At 35.5% G+C, this 21,370-nt stretch overlaps 1 protein-coding gene across 1 annotated transcript in view; it reads right to left on the minus strand.

Annotated features, from left to right (window-relative positions):
- if (integrin subunit alpha inflated) overlaps positions 1-21,370 on the minus strand; it is a 202,400-nt gene that overhangs the window by 23,628 nt on the left and 157,402 nt on the right. The window contains exon 5 of the mRNA XM_017896747.1: positions 20,284-20,345. Coding sequence (XP_017752236.1) covers positions 20,284-20,345 — 62 coding nt within the window. The remainder of the gene's footprint in view (positions 1-20,283; positions 20,346-21,370) is intronic.

Consider the following 21,370-nt stretch of genomic DNA (forward strand, 5'->3'; position numbering starts at 1 on the left):
TTTACGTTTTACACGCTGTAACGGTAAGCCTCCTACAGTCTTATCTAACGGCGATGCAACAGTAGTAAAGATTGTGTCCCGCATACATATTAATCAACGGTCGGTGCGTGAATGATCAGAAGAAACCGAATGCAAAAAGGCGAGCTGTAATATCGCGCAACACGAACGAGATGGAATCGAGGTGGAAAATCGATTTTCTTTTTCGACATCCACCCTCTGGAACTGGGTTAATCGATAGTCGTGTCATTCCTTTGATCATTCAATCACGCATCTGTAATTGCCTTTGAAGTTTATTCCCAGTATCTACTTTATTGTTATTATTATTGATAATAATAAATAGAGTGAGTTGGAAATAAAATAGAACAAAAATTTTAGGAATTAATAATGCATCTATTATTGCTATTATCTATGAATTACTTGTGAAATATTTTTATTTTTCTCCTTCATTGAATAATTTTATTTTTAATTTTAATTTTTTCCAATTAATGTTAATGTTAATTTTATTTTTATTTTTAATTAATTCTGTCTCTACAAAGGATAATACGCGGACCAATAAACAATGAATAAGAAAAATATGCAGAGTCACAAATAGATCGGTTAGGTTAGATGAATTACGGAATAAGTATAAGAATTGAAAAGGGAAAATTCTTGAATAATTCTGAACGATAACAAGCCCGTTGCAAGAGGATTGCGAATGACTATACGAGAGCTGTTACGACAATAAAGTGACTATAACGTGGCGATTTGAGGCGAGTGAAGAACTATAAAATGACCGTAAACGACAATGAATTGAATGTAAAGCAGTTTGTAAAGTGACTATAAATAACTATGAAACGAATGCGAATGACACACTGTAAATGCCACGGCTATAAAATCACTATAAAGATTACGTAATGGCTGTAATAAGTACCGGGTAAGTATGGAATCGCTATAATTATCGCAGGATGATTGTATGGCAACCATGAACGACTTCCAGATGACTATACGCGTCTACAGCGTGACCATATATGCTCCATAATGCGATTATAAATTTTCACTGCCATGTAATTATGCAACTCTAAAACTACGCGAACGCGTTTGCTATGTTTTCTTCTCGGGAATTTAGAATAATTTTAGACCATTTTACTTCGCATCTCTCGTATAACCATAATTTTATGGGAGCAGATGTTCATGGGAAGCATTTAAGGTCGAAAAGATAGAAGTAGAAGTATTTAACACGTTGACCGCAGCGCCATCTGTACTTCACTCTCGGGTCACGTGTTATTGTATTCAATATGGATGCCAAATGATATTTGGAAGTATGGCGAAGAATTGGAAAGTACGATGTATGATATTTATCAGACTATAAAAATAATTGGTAAAAAGAGAGTAATTTGTAATATATTAGACACTATGAAATATTTTATAATAATAATTCTTCTGTTCGCTATATTACCAAAATAACAATAAGCTTAATGTGACCCCATCAGTGTTTTAAGATATCACTCCTGATAGAAAATGAAATATTTCTTTAACTAATAATTTTGTTTATAAAATATGTACATTCAAAGTGTGCTGAAATCAATAGTAAAATTAAGAACGTGAAAAAATGAGTCGAAAATATAGAACAAATTTTTCTCATATATTGCTCCATTTCCGAGAAAATTGACTTGAAATATCTGTTGGTTTGCATGTGTGTTACAAATGGCGCAATTGTATTTACAAATTCATGGAGTCTAATTATTCACAACGCGAAGAATAGGCTAGTAAAACCGATGCAGCTAAAATAACACGTTCCATTGAAATTTATAAACACGAACATAAACAAATACGTCTACAGCGACATTTTTATAATGGCACCCAGGCACGTGATCACCGTGCAAATATTCAAAATCAATTTTCTCAAAAACAAAGTCTTCTACGAAAAAATGTTATTCTATGTTTCTGATTTATTTTTTAACACAGAATCATATTCTGTCCAGTTATACCACCAATTGCAGTAATATAACCCTCTCTAAATTTATATATAGTATAATTTTGTTATACCTTATGACATGCATGAGACCGCGAAACCTATTGTTATTCAGAAAATATAGAAATATTTCAAATGAAAATAGAACAAAATAAAATAAAAATTGTTCTAGCTCGATCAGAGAAAGCTTAACTCGAACACGAAATGCTACTGAAGTTCAGAGTGAGTCATATACCACACCACGTGTTTAATTACCCTAATCTAATCAATCCAAATTACAAGCAATCGCCAGCTTCTACTTTTACATCCCTTTACCATTCACCGTCTACCAACTATCTAAAGCTGACGTCGCGTGAACACGATACCAGAAATCAATGCTTGCCCACTCCACGTCGTCAAACGCACTTGAAAGCCAGCTTCTATAGATACCATCCCCTAGGTTGACCTTCGTGGGAAGACCAGAGCCGAGGTTCCGCTTGGGTATCACCGGGATCAAAGTGTTAATCGCGGGACAATGTCGGTGCACTCTCTCAGGATGCACCTACGCGTCGGTGCTATTCTACGCCCACGCGTGCAAACGATGCATAGAAGAGTGGCGAGGAAACACAGGGATTCCTGGGTATCGAACGGAGAACGAGAAATACGGAAATGCCGGAGAGGAGATTAGGCGAAGACGCGAACGAACGAGGGGGAAAATCGGTGTCAGAGTTCAGGCGATCGGTTGTTCAACGCGACGGAGACATTTGTTAAGCTCCTGCGAACTATAGATAAACTGGAATGTCGACGAAGTTTGGTTAGAGTTTCGGAGAATCGGGTAAATGTGTCTTTATCACTGTGAAAGCACTTTAACATTTACCACGGAGATTCGGTGAAAGCTCGAAATAGGAGCATCCTGAATTTTTACCAAATTGTTTCTATGCAAAGAAATTTATCTGAGATTTACTAATAGTTTAAATGATAAAATTCGTCTTGGTTTAGGTTAGGTTTCATTTCTGGACTTTTACTAAATTATTTCCATGCAGTGAGATTAATTTGAGATTTATCAATAATCTAATTGATAAAATTTGTCTTGGTTTGGGTCAGGTTTAGGTTAGGTTTCATTTCTGAACTTTTATCAAATTATTGTCATGCAGCGAGGTTTACCTGAGATTTATCAATAATCGAATTGATGAAAATTCGTTTTGGCTTGGATTAGGTTTTGGTTAGGTTTCATTTCTGGACTTTTACCAAATTATTTCTATGCAACGAAATTTATCTGATATTTACTAATAGTTTAATTGATAAAATTCGTTTCGGTTTAGGTTAGGTTTCATTTCTGGACTTTTACTAAATTATTTCCATGCAGTGAGATTTATTTGAGATTTATCAATAATCGAATTGATGAAAATTCGTTTTGGCTTGGATTAGGTTTAGGTTAGGTTTCATTTCTGCACTTTTACCAAATTATTTCTATGCAACAAAATTTATCTGAGATTTACTAATAGTTTAATTGATAAACTTCGTTTCGGTTTAGGTTAGGTTTCATTTCTGGACTTTTACTAAATTATTTCCATGCAGTGAGATTTATTTGAGATTTATCAATAATCCAATTGATAAAATTTGTCTTGGTTTGCATGAGGTTTAGGTTAGGTTTCATTTTTAGATTTCTACCAAATTATTTTCATGTAGCGAGGTTTACCTGAGCTTTATCAACAATCCAATTAATAAAAATTCGTTTCGGCTTGAATTAGGTTTAGGTTAGGTTTCATTTCATCGTGCAGCATAGGTGTAACTACTATTCCTTTTCCTAGTATCTGTATCTTTTGTTTCTATTAGATCAAGCGTATATAATTAATATAATTATACAATTAAAAAAGGATTATAATTAACAGAAGTTTATTAAGTAATGATTAATAGATACTAAGTGCAAGTCAATTCAATAAAATCATATGTTTCAAACTCGTTCTACTCTCAATTTTATTAATTAATAATTCGGTTCCAACGAAGACTAACAATAAGCATAAATAAGAAGTTAACCTCAAAGCTCATTAACATCCGACTGTAAATTTATAAATATTAATGTTTATTTTACCACGAAAAAATCGAATATTTCTACTGTATTTCTCGGTACCTTAAAAAGGAATACATATTTTAATTTAAATAATACATTTTTACAAAATGGCACCTTTATCCTATTCCTTAATATCTATAATCCTCTACCAAATGTATTGTTTCGCTTGCAAATGTATTAATCATCCAGTCTCAATATTACCACCGATATCCCATATAAAAGCCACCCATCGAAAAGTAAGGTTAAAACCTTCACAACACAAAATGGTGCCCTTCAAAGAATTCAGCTCTCCGTTTCGCTACTCCAACACCGGGATTTCTCCCGGAAACGACGAAAAACCTAAAGAAAAAGACGGTAGAAAGCTGTTTGCGGAACCGGGACGATAAAAGGCGAAAATGTGACGGCACGGTGAACGGATTCCCCGGTTCCGTTGCGGCGAAAGGGCCGTGTCTAGTTTCGTTTTACTCTGCTTATCATGAGAAATGGCGGCCGTTTGTAAAACAATGCGGCCGCTAAGGGAGGACGAGCAGCGGCGCGTAGGTGGCCTCCTCGCAATGCCGGCCGACGGTGAACACGGAACACGGTGACAGAACGAAATGTCCGTGCCTTAAATGGCCACCTGAGACTCCCCTGTCGTTTCTATTGCTGCTCGCCGCTGCCGTGTGTCGGCCGAGTGCCCTTTTTCCTTCTCTCCGTTCTTCCTTTATCTCTCTACCCCTCTTTCTCCCTCTTCCTTCCACTCGTTTCGCCGACTGTCTGTTACACGATTCAAATTGCGCGCGCGCGGTGGCCACGTGACGAACGCGTCTTCCAAGTGTAAATCGATTTGTTTGGAATCTTTCCGCGCTTCGTTAGTCGGTTTAATTCGTCGAGAAGAATGAGCCAGGCAGTCGGAGAAATTTTATTACAATAGTATACATTGTCTCGGAAGATGTCGCTTCATTGTTATTTCAGTAACGCCGTAACTTTGATTCTTTAATATTTTAGCACTTGATTGGGTAACAAGTGTGTTAATTTGTGTAATAAACGTATCTCATGTCATATAGTTATTTTCTACGACCAAAAATGCTGGTAATTAAAAATATCTGAGAAAATATTTGTTAAGGGAGATGTTTTATAGGTTATGTTGATGGGCGAAGACGAAGCTTCCATTTTGTTTTGGTGTGTATGCATGTAGATGAGCAAAATCGAAAGTAGGATAATAATTATTAAAGAAACGTATAAAATAAAAGTATAAGTAACGTGATTAACGAAACAGATCCACCGAAAAAGTGGAATAAAAGGAATTAAAGGAAATAAAAATTGAAAAATGACAGAGGTGTTCCAGAAAAATTGCAGAGTCGTAGATAAGTTATAAAATATTCCATTACCTTGGGAGGATAAATTTCAGTAATTTCAATCGCGCGAAATCTCCAATAACAAATTCCTCAAGGATCGCGAAGCACACGCTTGGGCGTGAGACAAGAATCGATAAAATACACGTGGAGTACGTTGCACAGGTACGCCAGGAACGTAAGGTAAAGTCCAGGAAGAATAATAGGAATGCATTTTCACTGCCCTCCGATAAGTAATCTTTGCTCCATTAGGACCCTCGCGGACGATACTTGTAAGCGCTGTCGCGTTACAAACGACAGCCTTCGCGCTGTAATTCTGCCGGATCGCCGAGTTTATGCAGTCGGTTCACTGCATTTGCATTAGGTGCTTCTTTCCTACGGCCTATGACTATTACGACGCGCGTTTCTATACTTAGAGCCGTTTTCTCTCGGAAATCCAGAGACCGGGGATCCAATGTTTCCTTCCAACCTTCGCTGGGTAATTTAATAATACGACAATAAACATATTTCGCGACAGTGGTTGTTTGTTAATTTTAGATATCGTTTTTCGTGACTTCACTGGTTATTGGAAGTACTGTGATTTTTCTATATTTTTATATTTTATTTAATATTTGCTTTTATATTTCTGACTATTATAATATATCTGATAAATTTTAGTAGCAGAGTAAGAATATTTTGTTATTCGAAAAATGGATCGTTGTTTAGGTAATTTTATATTAAAAGAGGAGAGAGGAAGAATTTTTGTTACGTGTAGGTAATTGTGTGATTATTGAAAATGTGATATTTGCTGGATGAATGTAATTTCTATAGGAATTGCTTTTATTTTCTTGACTTATGAGTAGTTGAAGAGGATTAAGTAACTTCTAAATATAACTCTTCCACTTCCTTACTGTTGCAAATGAACGATCAATCAACACCTTACATAATTGCATGAGTTATTATACACAATACGTTAAGGGATACTTCTATTGGATTATTAAAATATAATTTTATAAATTTCGGTAAAATAATATATTCTTTTATTTACAAAATAATATTATTCTTTAAGCCGAACTCAAAAATATATTTATTTCTATTTTAAAAATTATTTTAAATTAAATATTGCATAATCTTTTAGAACAACATACTTCTTTTGCTCCAATTTATATACTATTTATTGTTATTTACTAATAATGCATTAGATTGGCCTATTGTGTCATTGCCAAATAGTACTCTTAATATTGCGTAATTAAATTATATCGAGTACAGGGATACTACACAAAATTCAGCAAAAATTTGTCATTGCTAAACAATATATATTCGTTATACGGAAAGAACAAATTTAATCATCCAAATAAATTAGCTGCAGAAGCTTATACGGTTAGCATCATTAGAAGATTGAAAAGGAAATATCCATTGGACTTGCTTGCATTTGAAACCTCATATCCATAGGTTTAAATCACAGGCAATATCTCAATGGAGGTTGCTATTTTCATGCTAATGTAACAAAACGATATTAAAATTTGCAAATGTCTCCAAAGGCAAATTGCAAAGAAAAAATTTAAAAAAATGACTAAACAATATAATTTAATTATCTAAATATTATTTTCCATCGCTACCTAATTTAAATTACACGTATTCCCACAAACAAAATTATCCAAAAATATTTACCCACTCCTGTTTAATTCAAATTTACTATAGCTCTTCATACATGAGCCAGGATTTAATTACACTGCATTAAATGTGCAAAATACTATTTTCTATAATTACCTAATTTAAATTACACGTATTCCCACAAACAAAATTATCCAAAAATATCTACTCTTGCTTAATTCTAATTTATCATAACCTTTCATATATGAGCCAGGATTTAATTACACAACATTGAGAATGTAAAATACTATTTCCTATCATGTCCCAATTTAAATTACACGTATTCCCACAAATAAAATTATTCAAAAACATCTACCTACTTTTGTCTAATTCAAATTTATCATAGCTTTTCATACACGAGTCAGGATTTAATTACACGGCACTGAGAATGCAAAATACTATTATGTTTTCTATCATGATCTATTTCAAATCACACGTATTCCCACAAACAAAATTATCCAAATATATCTACCCACTCTTGTTTAATTGAAATATATCATGACTCCTTTTGCATGAACTAAGATTTAATTATGCTGCATCAAGAGTGCAAAACACTATTTCCTATAATTACCTAATTTAAATTACACGTATTCCCACAAACAAAATTATCCAAAAATTCCTACCCACTCTTGTTTAATTCTAATTTATCATACCTCTTTATACACGAGTTGGGATTTAATTACACAGCACTGAGAATGCAAAATACTATTATATTTTCTATCATGATCTATTTCAAATTATACGTATTCCCACAAACAAAATTATCCAAAAATTCCTACCCACTCTTGTTTAATTCTAATTTATCATACCTCTTTATACACGAGTTGGGATTTAATTACACAGCACTGAGAATGCAAAATACTATTATATTTTCTATCATGATCTATTTCAAATTACACGTATTCCCACAAACAAAATTATCCAAAAATATCTACCCACTCTTACTTAATTCAAATTTACCGCAGCTCTTCGTACACGAGCCAGGATTTAATTACACAGCACCGAGAGTGCAATACCTCCCCGATACTCATTTCCTGGCACGGTCCGATACCTAATCGATACCGACCGCGATTCCTCGCGGCTAAACACGCTTCAAATCACACACCGAGGATCGTGGCCCATTAATTCCCCGGCATAGCAAAAACGCGGCTATGACATAAACTCCTCGACGCTATCGTCGGGGCATCTCGGTTGCGTCAGCGCATCGAGTGCATGCAGCCGCTCTCTCTCGCCGTGCACATGCATCCTAGTGGCGCCAGGCCGGTGCTGCACTTTAGGGACCGCTTTTATTTATCGTCCCGCAGAAATGTTATTATTTGCGAGCGGGCCCCATGGCCGATTCGCACGCCGCGCGAACAATGGGCCCTCCTCGTCGGCCAACAATGTCAAACCGTGCCACCGAGTCACGTGCACGCCCAAATCCACTCTCTGCGTGCACGGGTGCAATAACCGTGACTTCTGCGTCCCGGCGCCATCCGCTCAGATAGGAGAACTGTGTATGTCTGTGCTCGTAACGAAAAACGCAGCGAGAATATCCAGAAATCGTTGTTCTTTCCTTAATTCGTCTACCGAATGTACCATTTATGTATCGTTGCTCAGGAAAACTGAGGGAAAATGGATCTCGTCTCTTCGGAAAAATTATGATAATTCGAATGATAATTAGATGAGTTGCTCGTCCGGAGAAAAAATTCCATGAAAAACGATGTCAAAAATTAATTATTCATCTCAATTAATTAGTATACCAAATGTGAAATTTATATATTTGTCAGGAAAAATGAGGGAAAATGGATCTCGTATCTTCGGAAAAATTATGAGAATTCGAATGAAAATTAGATCAATTAGTCGTCTGAAGAGAAATAGCAATAGTCAGAGCAAGACAAGGTATCGAAAAATCGTGGTTCAATTAATTGGTTTACTAAATGTAGGATTTATATACTTGTCAGGAAAAGTGAGGGAAAATAGGTCTTATATCTTCGGAAAAATTATGCAACGATAATTGGAATGGTAATTAAGTAAATTGCTATTCGGAATTTTAAACGAATATGTCTCGAGAGTGAAAATATGTAATAAGTGTTTCTTTTTCTTATAAGCAGAGAGTGCAGATGTACGTGCATGTGCTTATGTGATGACACTCGTGATTGGAATGAGTGTTTCTAGGGATTTTTCTGGGTTTTGGGGTGCCCCTTGAACGGGTGTGAGAGTTTGTGGTCTTTTTTTCGTAAGTGTGACTTAATGGAATTTAAAGTATAGTGAATTTTGAGTTATAAGTTGAGTTATGAGTAATGTTATTTTTTTTCGAAAAGAATTGGATGGTTGTGTGATGGTTTACTTTGAGATGTTTGAATGAAAGTATGGAATGATGGTGAAGATTAGGGTCGTTTTGGTCCAATTAATTTTGTCTGATTTAAGTTTCGTTTGGTCCTAACAAGAGAATTTTTGGTTCCTATAAATTTCTTTCTTTTATTTTGGAAGTTGGGGGTGGTAATAGAATATTAGTATACAAAATGACATAATAATCGAATACAATAATACAAGAAAAAATAATTGAAATGGAAATTAGAAAATGTAGTTATACAAGACTTTTTGAGAAACAATTTTAATGCCAAATCAGTTACTATAGTAAATATTATATGCTACTTTTTAAATCTTTTTCTACATGTCGTCATTCGTAGAAAGAAACAATAATCAAAGTTTCAAGCATTCAATACGGTAGCAGAATTGAGTGGATGCTTTGTTCCTTTGAAAGTATGCTCTAACATATCGTTAGACTTGCAGCTATATAACTTCATCAAGACTAATCATACCCTGATTAGTCTCACACCCGGAAGTCTCAGTTCAAATAACGAGAATTGAGATACAGAAGCTTCAAGAAGCTTTTGCGAAATAAATTACCAATTAAACAAAAATGTATTATATACAATGTATATATACATTATAATTCGAGTCATGAAAATGAAAAAAAGAAATGTTCTTTTTAATAAAAATATATTGAGAGTTTCAGTATTCCATATATATATAAGAAGAAAGTCTGTGAAGACATTATTATGGGGATTTTAATTTTTGTATTTTCCATATATATGTAAATTAAAATTAAAATTAAAATACAAAAATTAAAATCCCCATAATAATGTCTTCACAGACTTTCTTCTTCCAACTTCTTGATACTTGAAGAATCCTATACTATAAATATTTAACCTAGCAAAAATAATTGCACGAAATATATCACAGCCTCTTATAGTCTCTTTTTAACTAAATATAAAATAATTCAAACCTAATAAATTAATTAAGGTAACACAAAATTGGATGTCCAATAAACTGCAATACTCTTGTAATAATAATCCATGGAAACTTGACCTAAATGGCTCAGGTATACTGCCACAGCGTTAGCCCAAGGATTAACTGATTGTGAGAGCCAATTCAACGCTTCATTTTCAAAAGTAAAAACCCCCGAAATAATTTCCTCGCATATTTTCTTCTTTCCAACTCCTTGACACATACAGAATCCTATGCTATGAAAATTCAACCTACCAAAAATAATTTCACGAAATATATCACAGCTTCCCTTTAATTAAATATCAAATAGTCTAAATTGCAACACGATCGTGATAATAATCCATGGAAACATGACTTAAAAGGCTCAGGTATACTCCCACAGCGTTAGCCCAGGGATTACCCGAAAGCCAGTGCATAAAAAATTCCACTTGCCATGGGACAACCGTGGCCGTCTGCAAGGAAACTCGCAACCCCGTGTCCCCTGCACAGCTTCTACAGCGGAGATATTAGCGAACCGGTAGCCAAGCAAATACGTGCATTTGTCGAGCGGACTCGTACGACACGGGCGAACACAGATGGCGCAGGGACTCTCAGAGCAAAAGGAGGGAAAGGAACCGACACGATGTACCCCCTACAGAGTAGCGCTGCCTCCATGCTTCTACACGCGAAAAATTTGCAACCGAGACAATGGCGGCCGTATACCCGGCCGGTCTACACGAAACACGACCGGCACGAGTTGTATTCTGGCGCCGATCGCGAGGGGGAGGAAACTGACCATCCGAGATTGAAATATAACCGGTCGCTCAAATATGTATGGGAGCATGCTGAAATTTATGCCACCGTTTCTGCGTATTTATGTGACCGGCTGTGCCCGTAGTGGGGCGGCCAATAAGTTCTCGAACGAGCACGGTGAAGAGTTTTGAAGAAGTCGAGGAACGCTTGTGATGGCTTGTTGTATATGCTCGAGTTGGCAGAGGGTGGTTCGAGAGTTTTCAGAGGTAGCGGATTCAGGTTGAGGTTATGGAAATCGTAGAATTGTAAAATGGTAATTTTCTCGAAGATCGTGGTACTGATCTTTTCAATTTTGTAGATGATTCTGGTTGAGGAAGTAGAGGTATCCTTGTCTGAGATCTTTTGAGGTTAGGGTTATGGAAATCATAGAATTGTAAAATGGTAATTCTTTTAATGTTTGTGATTTTGGACTTTCAAGTTTAGTAGATGATTATGGTTGAAGAAGTAGAGGTTTGCTTGCGTGAGATTTTTTGAGGTTAGGGTTATGGAAATCGTAGAATTGTAAAATGGTAATTTGCTAAGAAATCGTGGTACTGGTCTCTCGAGTTTGATAGATAATTCTGGTTGAGGAAGTAGAGGTATACTTATCTGAGATCTTTTGAGGTTAGTGTTATGGAAATCGTATAATTGTAAAATGATAATTAGCTAAGAGATCGTGGTACTGGTCTCTCGAGTTTGGTAGATGATTCTGGTTGAAGAAGTAGAGGTATGATTGTATAAGACTTTTTGAGGTTAGGGTTATGCAAATTGTAGAATTGTAAAATGGTAATTTGCTAAGAAATCGTGGTACTAGTCTCTCGAGTTTGGTAGATGATTCTGGTTGAAGAAGTAGAGGTATGATTGTATAAGACTTTTTGAGGTTAGGGTTATGCAAATTGTAGAATTGTAAAATGGTAATTTGCTGAGAGATCGTGGTACTGGTCTCTCGAGTTTGGTAGATGATTCTGGTTGAAGAAGTAGAGGTATGGTTGTGTAAGATTTTTTGAGGTTAGGGTTATGCAAATTGTAGAATTGTAAAATGGTAATTTGCTGAGAGATCGTGGTACTGGTCTCTTGAGTTTGGTAGATGATTCTGGTTAAAGAAGTAGAGATATGTTTGTGCTGGATTGCGTTAAGATTGTGTGACATTTTTTTGAGGTTAGGGTTATGTAAATTGATAATTTCTTGGAAGATTGTATAAATCGTGTTTCTGATACATAATTCTCAATCGCAATATTTTTCTTCTCTTTTTGATAATATAATTTAAATGGTAATTGACTGCATAAAAGAAAATTGTATAGATTGACAGTACTATTCATTATGAAATGAATTAACAATATATCAAACATCAAAATAAAATTACCCTGCATATGAAATTATATGTAACTTATTTTCATATTATCCTAATAAATGCCACTGAATTTGTAATAGAAAATCTTCAAAAAACAAAGGGATAAAATTTTAAGACCTAGATTTAAGATCTGAAATTATTCAAAATGGCGACGTAAATATCCACACTTAACCTAAAATGTGCTAAACCTTTCTATCAATTTATATGACATCCTTTTGTTTAACTAGTAGACCTGTTTAAGGTCTACTGAATTACTATTTAAATTTATATAATCGCGAATTTCGAATTCTAAAATTGTATGCTCGCATTAAACGTTGGATATGTATCAGGACAATTGGCGAAGTCACTTCTGGAGAAAGGTTGCACGAGTTCTCAACGAGAAGCAAGCACAGGCTGCGAACAAAGCGACCAGCTGTGGCACTCGTAAGAGGAAAACGAAAATACTGTTCGGCCGGAAGCAGTTTTTCTGAATTGCAAAAGTGGTAGCAGTCCCTTTCAAGTATGATAACGTAAAACTGAAGTGGACGCGTGTTGTATTTAGGCTTACATTGCGAATGAGTAGCTTAAGAGGTTGAAGACGTACAAGAGGGTAAGCTTTTTGCTTCTACTACCTTTGTTCGGTCACGTTTCCAAGAGTATCGTGGGTGGTGAAGTTGAAAGGATTTTAACATTCAATTTCCTAAACAGTTCTTTACCGATCATTTATAAATACTTCGAAAGATTTCATCTTGAAAAGTAGTTCAATTAAGAACCAACTATCAAACTTACAATTTCAAACTCTTTCGTTTAACAAAATATTGGTTCCAAGAAAATTTAATAAATAACACGAAATTTGATGTAAAGAAAATTTCTTAAACAATTCTTTATCGATCATGCACAAATACTTCGAAAGATTTCATCTTAAAAAATAGTTAAATTAAAAATCAACTATCAAACTAACAATTTCAAATTTCAAATTCATTTCGTTTAATAAAATTTCGGTTGCAAGAAAATTTAATAAATAACATGAAATTTGATATAAGGAAAATTTCCTAAACAATTCTTTATTGATTATGAACAAATACTTCGAAAGATTTCATCTTAAAGAATATTTCAATTAAAAATCAACTATCAAACTTAGAATTTCAAATTCATTTCGTTTAACGAAATTTCGGTTCCAAGAAAATTTATTAAGTAACATGAAATTTGATACAAGGAGGTTTGATAATATTTAAGTGAAAACAGACAAACAGACAGACTGAGGAATATACTTATTTAATGAAATAATTGACATCCCAAAGTATCTACATCCCTAGAAATTCCCTAATTTATTCCCTATATTATTAAGCCTCTTTATTCTTAAATTTTCGAAACTCGAAACTCTCGAAGAGCTTTCTCGAAGAATACGAAATTTCTGCATAAATTTTAATTGACCATCACTGAAAATGAAACAATAAATAGTTAAAAATATAGAAAAATATCTAATCCAAATTTTTATTAAAAAACACCTATATTTGACACCTCACTGAATCTAATTTATTTTTTTATATACCAAATACGATGTTAGACATGTCAACAATTTTTTAGTGATTTTCTCAATCTCTATTTTATATTTTTCCTTGATTATTTTGAAATTCTCAAATTTCGAATTAGGAAAACCAGGATTTCTTCGAAGCTCAAAACCTCGTAGAATTTCAAAAAGCACCAAGAAATTGACCTCTGGAAAAAAAAGCAAAAAAAAAGGGAACCATATTAAGAAACCCCATAAAACCTTGCACACTCTCTTAACTCTCTGCTCGATCAGCCGCGGTATCTGAAAACAGCGATCGCCAGCAACACTGGAGCAACGCTTTCTACTGCTCGAATCGTAAGATCGGGCACGATCGAGCACGAGAGATAAATCTCTATCGACGTCGATCTAAAATGATTTTCTCGGGTCTGGAATACCGGCGCGACATTGAGATTTCACGAAAAGACCTCCCCAGAGTTATTTTCGTGCCTTTGTACGAGAGGGGTACGCGGTTCGTCCGTCGAACAGGAGGATCGATGATCGCGTTCCGAGTCGTATAGATCGGTATCGGCCGGATATCAATCGATCTTGACTAGATCCTCTGTAGATCGGGGGATAACGCGCGGAACCAGGTACAACAGGAGGTAGATACCAGGAGCGGCAGTTTAACGCGAAGATCGATGGTCGATTGCATACTGAATGGCGTCGAGGAGCCTTCTAAATCACCGGCCACCGAGATTTAGTGCACGCGGGGATTCTTCTAGAGACCATGGTCACAGGACGGACGGAGAGCTGCTCGACTGAGAAAAAATATCGGAAATGGATGATCTCTCGCGTTAATCCTTTGCACTCGAGAGGCGCCCTTCAGTCGCCATTTGATCAAATTTCGAAGATCGATATTAATCAATATGTCAAATTTAAGGTAATATAACGATATGCGAGGTATCGAAATCAAATAATTCTACGTGTTAATTATTATTCGATTCCTTATTTACTGTTTAAAAAAATATCCTCAGTTTTATAGCAGAAAATCTTTGAACTCTTGCTCTTCTTTAGCCAAAAAGTCGTCGAGTGCAAAGGGTTAACAGAAAACGGAATTTACCTAATGTTCCGAGGATTGTAAGATCGGGTGATGGATAATATGTATACGTGGCATAGATTCCTCTTTTGAGGCTGGTTTTGCACGCGAACAGAGATCTACGAATGTAATAAACGACTCCTTTTTAATAACGAAACAAATTTATTTAAACTAAAATATTAGACTAGGTTTCTATCAACTCTAACTCTCAAACACGCGATTCACTGCTCACTACGTCTCGAGTGCACACATGTGGTAATGGTTAACATAGATTTTGAATATATATGTGTTGATATAATAAAGGAACGATGTTTGTAAGAAAGGGATGTGTGGGACAAGCATGCATGGGATGGCAATATCTAATGAATTCAGGTTATCGTGATAAATGAGTATGCGTGTAATGATTAAGGTATTGTGTGAATTGTGTATGTGATGTAATGTATGAAAGAAGAAAGAACAAAACGAGAGTGATTTGGTATAGGTCAGTTGCAACTGAGTTTTAATAGTGAGAAGTATTGTGAGCATGTGACTGCGAGAAATTAATTAGATTCGTGTTTGATCACTTTTTGTAATTAAATAAAGTTTGATACTTAATATTTGTGTCTGATTATTTCTTTTTTAATTAAATAAAGAATTGTTCTTATTATTATTGATATTTCATCGTTACCAATTATGTTACGAGCCAGATAACTGATTCTAACTAGAGTCTTTATAATTGACAAAATTAATTTTGTTTAATCGAAATTATTTTAAATATTCAATAATTTTTAGCACTGCTTGTTTAAAATTCGAAATATTTTGATTACTGAATTTTAAACATTGGAAGCTTGTAAGTGTTGGTCTCGTATGTGTGAATGGGAATGAGGTAGAATAAGTGAAATACATTTACGATGATATAAATATATGTAGGAGTAGAGTCTAGTATGAATGATGTTTAAAAAATGTTTAGAAGAATGTGCCACAATGAAACAATTACGTGAGAATCGTCAAAGTAAACATGAGTTAATAAAAATGAGAGAGAAAGAGAGAGAGAAGAATTTTCTAGAAAATGTCAATCAATTTTTTTATTTAAAATAATATAACATGTTAACTGTTAAAAAACGTAGAAGATATTGGCGTCCATTTTTGTTCACACCATCTTCCACTTAAAATCCTTTTCCAAACACATCCCAAAATTCTCCGAAGCTTCCTGAAAACGTCCATCAACAATTTTTCCACTTAAAATCCTTTTCCAAACACATCCCAAAATTCTCCGAAGCTTCCTGAAAACCTCCATCAACAATTCTTCCACTTCTCCACATCCAGACTCACCAAACGATAACCTCACAAGTCAAACGAGCTGCCAATCTGAGAAACAACCCAACCCGCGAGGAAATCCATTTAAAAACCTCGCGTGCCCCACCCTGGAACTTCGCGAAGCTTCCTAAAACGCCATCAAGGTGACTCGCCACGTCTTCATCGCGGATTTAAAGCGTCCCATTAGAATTCGCGAGCGTCGACCAGCTGTTGGAGTCGCGGCGCGACTCCGAAAACGGCGAATAAAGATCGACGGGAACACTGGCCGCGAGACCAGGGGGGGCAGGGGGCCAGGAGACGCAGAAGAGAATCGAATTTGCCTAAAATCATTGCGCCAGCGTCGTTTCACGACTCGGAGACCGTGGGTAAGAGCACGATTGACCGCGAGGGTGGGGTATTAACATTGAATGCCACACGGCATGCATTAAACATCTGCCATATAGCCGGACAATTCTGAATTATACATCCACAGCGAGATAGCCGGCTGAGTGGCCACGGAATTGTCCCACTATTTCTTTGCAGGCAATCGAAGCTGTCCCGCTCGGCCGATAACGCCGCTCCCAACCGCGTATTGGAAACCCCTGGCCGGAAATCCTGCCCCCCTTCGCCCGGCAGATTAGATCTCTGGGTCACGCGGGCCCCGGAAGAGTGGAGAAAGGAAAGGAAAAGTGTATCGAGCTGAGATCGAGATCGGAGGTGGAGAAGATTGGGTAAGATCTGGGGGTTCCAAAGGGATCGTGGTTGGAGTTTCAATTGGGCAACGATGAGATTCTTGTGGAGCTTTTTCAATGGGTTTCTTGAGATTGAGAATGTTAGGAATAACTGTAAATGTCGTTCTTTCTGTGGAATGTTCGTATGTAAATGGAAACGTGACATCTGTTGTTCTAATATATGATATAGAATATAGATAATAATATAATTAGATAGATCTATGTATCTTGTTTGTGTATAATTATTGTCCGTGTTATGAAGAAAGTGGGGGGAGAAAGAGAGAAAGAGAGAGAGATAGAGATAGAGAGAAATAACAGTCAATGTAACAAGCAGATTTGAAAAAGTACAAGTCATCCCTTAAAAACCAAATATCTTTATTTCATAAAATAGAAACCCAATAGGAAATTAAAAATAGAGAATATATTTTGTGGGGTAGATACGAGATGTGTGCAGAGAGAAGAATATATAATTCTTGTTCATAGAATTTTTGGTGGATATAAATCAGATAAAGAGAAAGGTTTTAATAAATATTACAAAATTTAAATAAATTTCAATATAACTAAAAAAGATACTCACTAAAAAATTAAATAACTAACTACAAAAAATACCGGTAAAATGTAATTTTGTAGTCGTGTATGATGTAATTATCGTTAAATTAAAATGAGTTTTCAAAAGAATTCCCAATTTACTCGTTTTGGTTGCGAGTTAGATAAAATTGAAGTTTTGTTTCTTATTCGTGTGTGACAATAATCATTATCTTGAATAAAAGTTCTTCGAGAATCCCATTTTTATCAGACTTAATTACGTATAATCATTAAATATTATCAGAATTCTTTTTGATTACGAATAATCCAGGATTAATTGGAATTTACTTTTCACATGCAACGGGAAATAAAATCTATAAATTTGAATGAAAAAGGAATAAAATGAAACATGCAGATGATCATATAATTATCTCGGTGCAGAGGAAGCTAATTAATCGATGCAATTTTTATACAAAATTCTAAAGAAGTAGAATGATAACTCATTTACTTCCCTATACACGAAGAGGATTATTATATCGTTTACATCAAAAGGATATGAAGCTCCTTCTCACTAAATTTAACTCAGCATATTATGAATTTTTCACATACATTTCAACATAAAGAATTAATCTTGGCAGTGTTGAATCGAGTAACTGTATTTTTATAATTTTCTCAGAACTTAGTAACACTGTTCATGATTCCTGCTTATAGAAATATTTCTGCTTTTTTTTTAAATTGATCGGTTAATTATTTATTTATTTTTATTCGTTGATTAGAGGGTGACTCGATTTTCTTTCGTTTTCTTTCTTTACGAGTCTCCCTCTAATAAACGAATAAAAACAAATAAAAAATGAACCGATCAATTTAAAAGAAAAACCAAAAAAAGGAACCAAAAAGTATTTTCACTAAACACGAATGTATCATCTGTATCACTAAATTCCTGTATCTATAAAATTATAAAAATACAATTACTCGATTCAACCGTGCAACACCCATGAACCAAAAATTCACACCTCTTCGACCTCGAGATTAACTCATCCCCGAAGCCGAAAACCCTGTCACCCCATCCCGACCCCATCTACCCACCAACATTCTTCATACGTTTCACGTTCACCAGCACCGTCTCACCCCTATCGTGCCCCCGGGGCTCCCCGAGATAAACCGCTGACATACCAATTTCGAATTCGTACCTATTGGCCCCGCGATACTTATCGCGACACCGGCCAGCCACGAAAGAAGGTATCACATGGACGCAGGTGCAACGAACGAACGTGTCTTGCGCACGAGTGGACGCGCCGATCTGCCGGCGGAATGGAGTCGGGAGAAAAAATAGAAAAAGGGGGAGGGAAGAGGGAAGAATGGAGAGAAAAAGGGACAAAAGCCACGGGTCGACGCCTACGTGGTGTGTCCCGGTCCGATCGGTCGCCGGGATCTGCCGACCAGGCCAGAAAATCGAGCTTTCGACAAGACAATCGGTATATAGGAAGAGGTAGATAGGAAGAAAAAGAGACGCAGGCCGGCTTTCTATACCCTCGCCATGCACCACGAATACGAATGGCCACGAGGTGCGTAAGGCAGGAATTCACATTCCTGGCCATATTCGGCTCTCTTCGCCCGACCCCTCTGTGTCGCCTCTTAACTCTTTTGGGACGTGGCAACCGCCGGGACACGTGGGGTTACCGTATTTATATCCAACGGCCCTCTGTGTTTACGCCAGCGACTTAAACAGTTCGAGATCGCGGGGGAAGAGTGTGCAGGGGACCGGGAAAGCCTCGTATTTGGCCTCCATTCGACTCGGTTGCTTCAATAGTTTCCAACGCTGAATTTCGATCCCCCCTCGAACGGGCCCCCCGATTTTGGTCTGGCTTCTGGATGGAGGATGCTGCACGGTGATTTGTGAAACTGGTGTCGGATGGTCTTGGGAGTTGTTTCGAAGACGAGTTCACTGGTGGGGTAGTTAAAGGGTTTTTTTGCGAATTTGGGTTAGAAAAGGGACATTTCTGGGAATTTTTTTTATGCAAACTGTAAGACCTTTTGACACGAGGGTTTGGGGGTCTTATTTGTCAGTGTTTCGAGAATATTTGTAATTTTTCGCGATGTAAAATGGTGTAAATTGCAGGAGTTATATATTGCGATAGATCGTGACGTTTTAGAACGAATAATGAATAAATATTGGATTTAATTTTGGATTCAAATTCTCATTTATCATAAATATCAATATTAATATTTGGAATAGTACTTTTTCAATACAAAATTGTAAAAATTATGGAGATTACGTATATTGACAGCTCGTGTAATTTTAGAATGAATAATGAATAAATAGTGGAATAATATTGGAAATGTGAAGTATTAGTCTAATAATAGTCTAGATTTTAGAATTTTATACGTTTAGAAATTTATTTATTTATAAATATCAATATTAATATTTGGATTAATATTGTTTTTCGATACGAAATTCTGAAAATTTTGGGAATTATATATTTATATTGATAGCTCGTGTCATTTTAAAACGAATAACGAATAAATATTGGATTTATGTTTGGATTAATATTCTTATGTATCACAAATGTCAATAGTAACATTTAGATTAGTACTTTTTCAATACAAATTGTAAAAATTATGGAGATTATGCATATTGACAGCTCGTGTAATTTTAGAACGAATAATAAATAAATAGTGGAATATTATTGGAAATGTAAAGTATTAGCCTAATAAAAATAGCCTAGATTTTAGAATTTTAGAAATTTAAATGGAAATAGTAGTCTAATATTTTTAATTTAAAGTGAAATATTATACGAGTCTAATATTTTCTGTCGGACTTACCTTGGACATGGCAGCGCCGAATCCAGCTTGACACGTACCCTGTCTATGGTATCCCCAGTACCCTGAAACGGAAGCACGCAATTATATAGTGTCGTCCTTCGCTGTTTCGAACAGAGACGTCATATCTCGGTCGTTTCGTTTCAACGGACCCTTGCCCACGTACCGGGTGCCCCTGATAATTGGGTGCGTTCTTCGAATCGACCCTTCGTAACAATTTCAAGCATAATTGCATTGGACAAATGAAAGATTACTTTGAGACAGATTAACCCGTCGGTCCACTGTTGTGCCCTTTACCACTTAAAACAACTTGACGACTTACTTTATCGTCGTGTGTGATTAGTAAATTATTCAGACACGAATTTACATAATATACAATTACGAATTTTGCTATATTAATTATGGTTCTGGTAAGGTTCCATTTTACGTTTCATCTACAGTTATATAATAAACGGCGAAGAAATCATGCATCATATATGCACATCGTTATATATGGATAATTTTAATATGCATATACGTACGTTTTTATGGTACAGTATACACAAGTACTGGACTTAAAAATATTAAAAACATTTATTTAAAATATTTGCTTCAAGTGGAAATTAATCATTGGACTTGAAGTAGAGTACAAAATTAATTCTCAAAATTTCAAACGATATTTAAATATTATTAAAAATGGAGTACCAAGTTAATTGTGAAAAATTCAAACGGTATTTGAAATCAAACCATCAAATTCGTCACGAAACAGAAGAAAAAATATTTTACAAACAATAGTAACCAATTTCATCCATACACATACTATCAAAAACTTCAATTCGTCCAAAATAAAATCACTTCTTCCCAAACCCCGCCTCACGAGTCCACATATACACAGGGTGACCCATTTAACTCCACACACTATAATAAGTGCGTAGCAATGCATATTTTTCGTTATTGTACTTCATCTACCAGTCCCTATTAGTATATTTGTATTTCACAATTGAAGTACCAAGAAACAAATTTCTTCATAACACCAATCTACAGAATTTCTGTTCTGTCAACTTAAAGGAGACATCCTACCAAAAAAAAAAAAAAAAAAAAAAAAAAAAAA

This window comes from Eufriesea mexicana, unplaced genomic scaffold (genome assembly GCF_001483705.2).
Source record: "Eufriesea mexicana isolate 0111107269 unplaced genomic scaffold, ASM148370v2 scaffold382, whole genome shotgun sequence".
Taxonomy (NCBI): domain Eukaryota; kingdom Metazoa; phylum Arthropoda; class Insecta; order Hymenoptera; family Apidae; genus Eufriesea; species Eufriesea mexicana.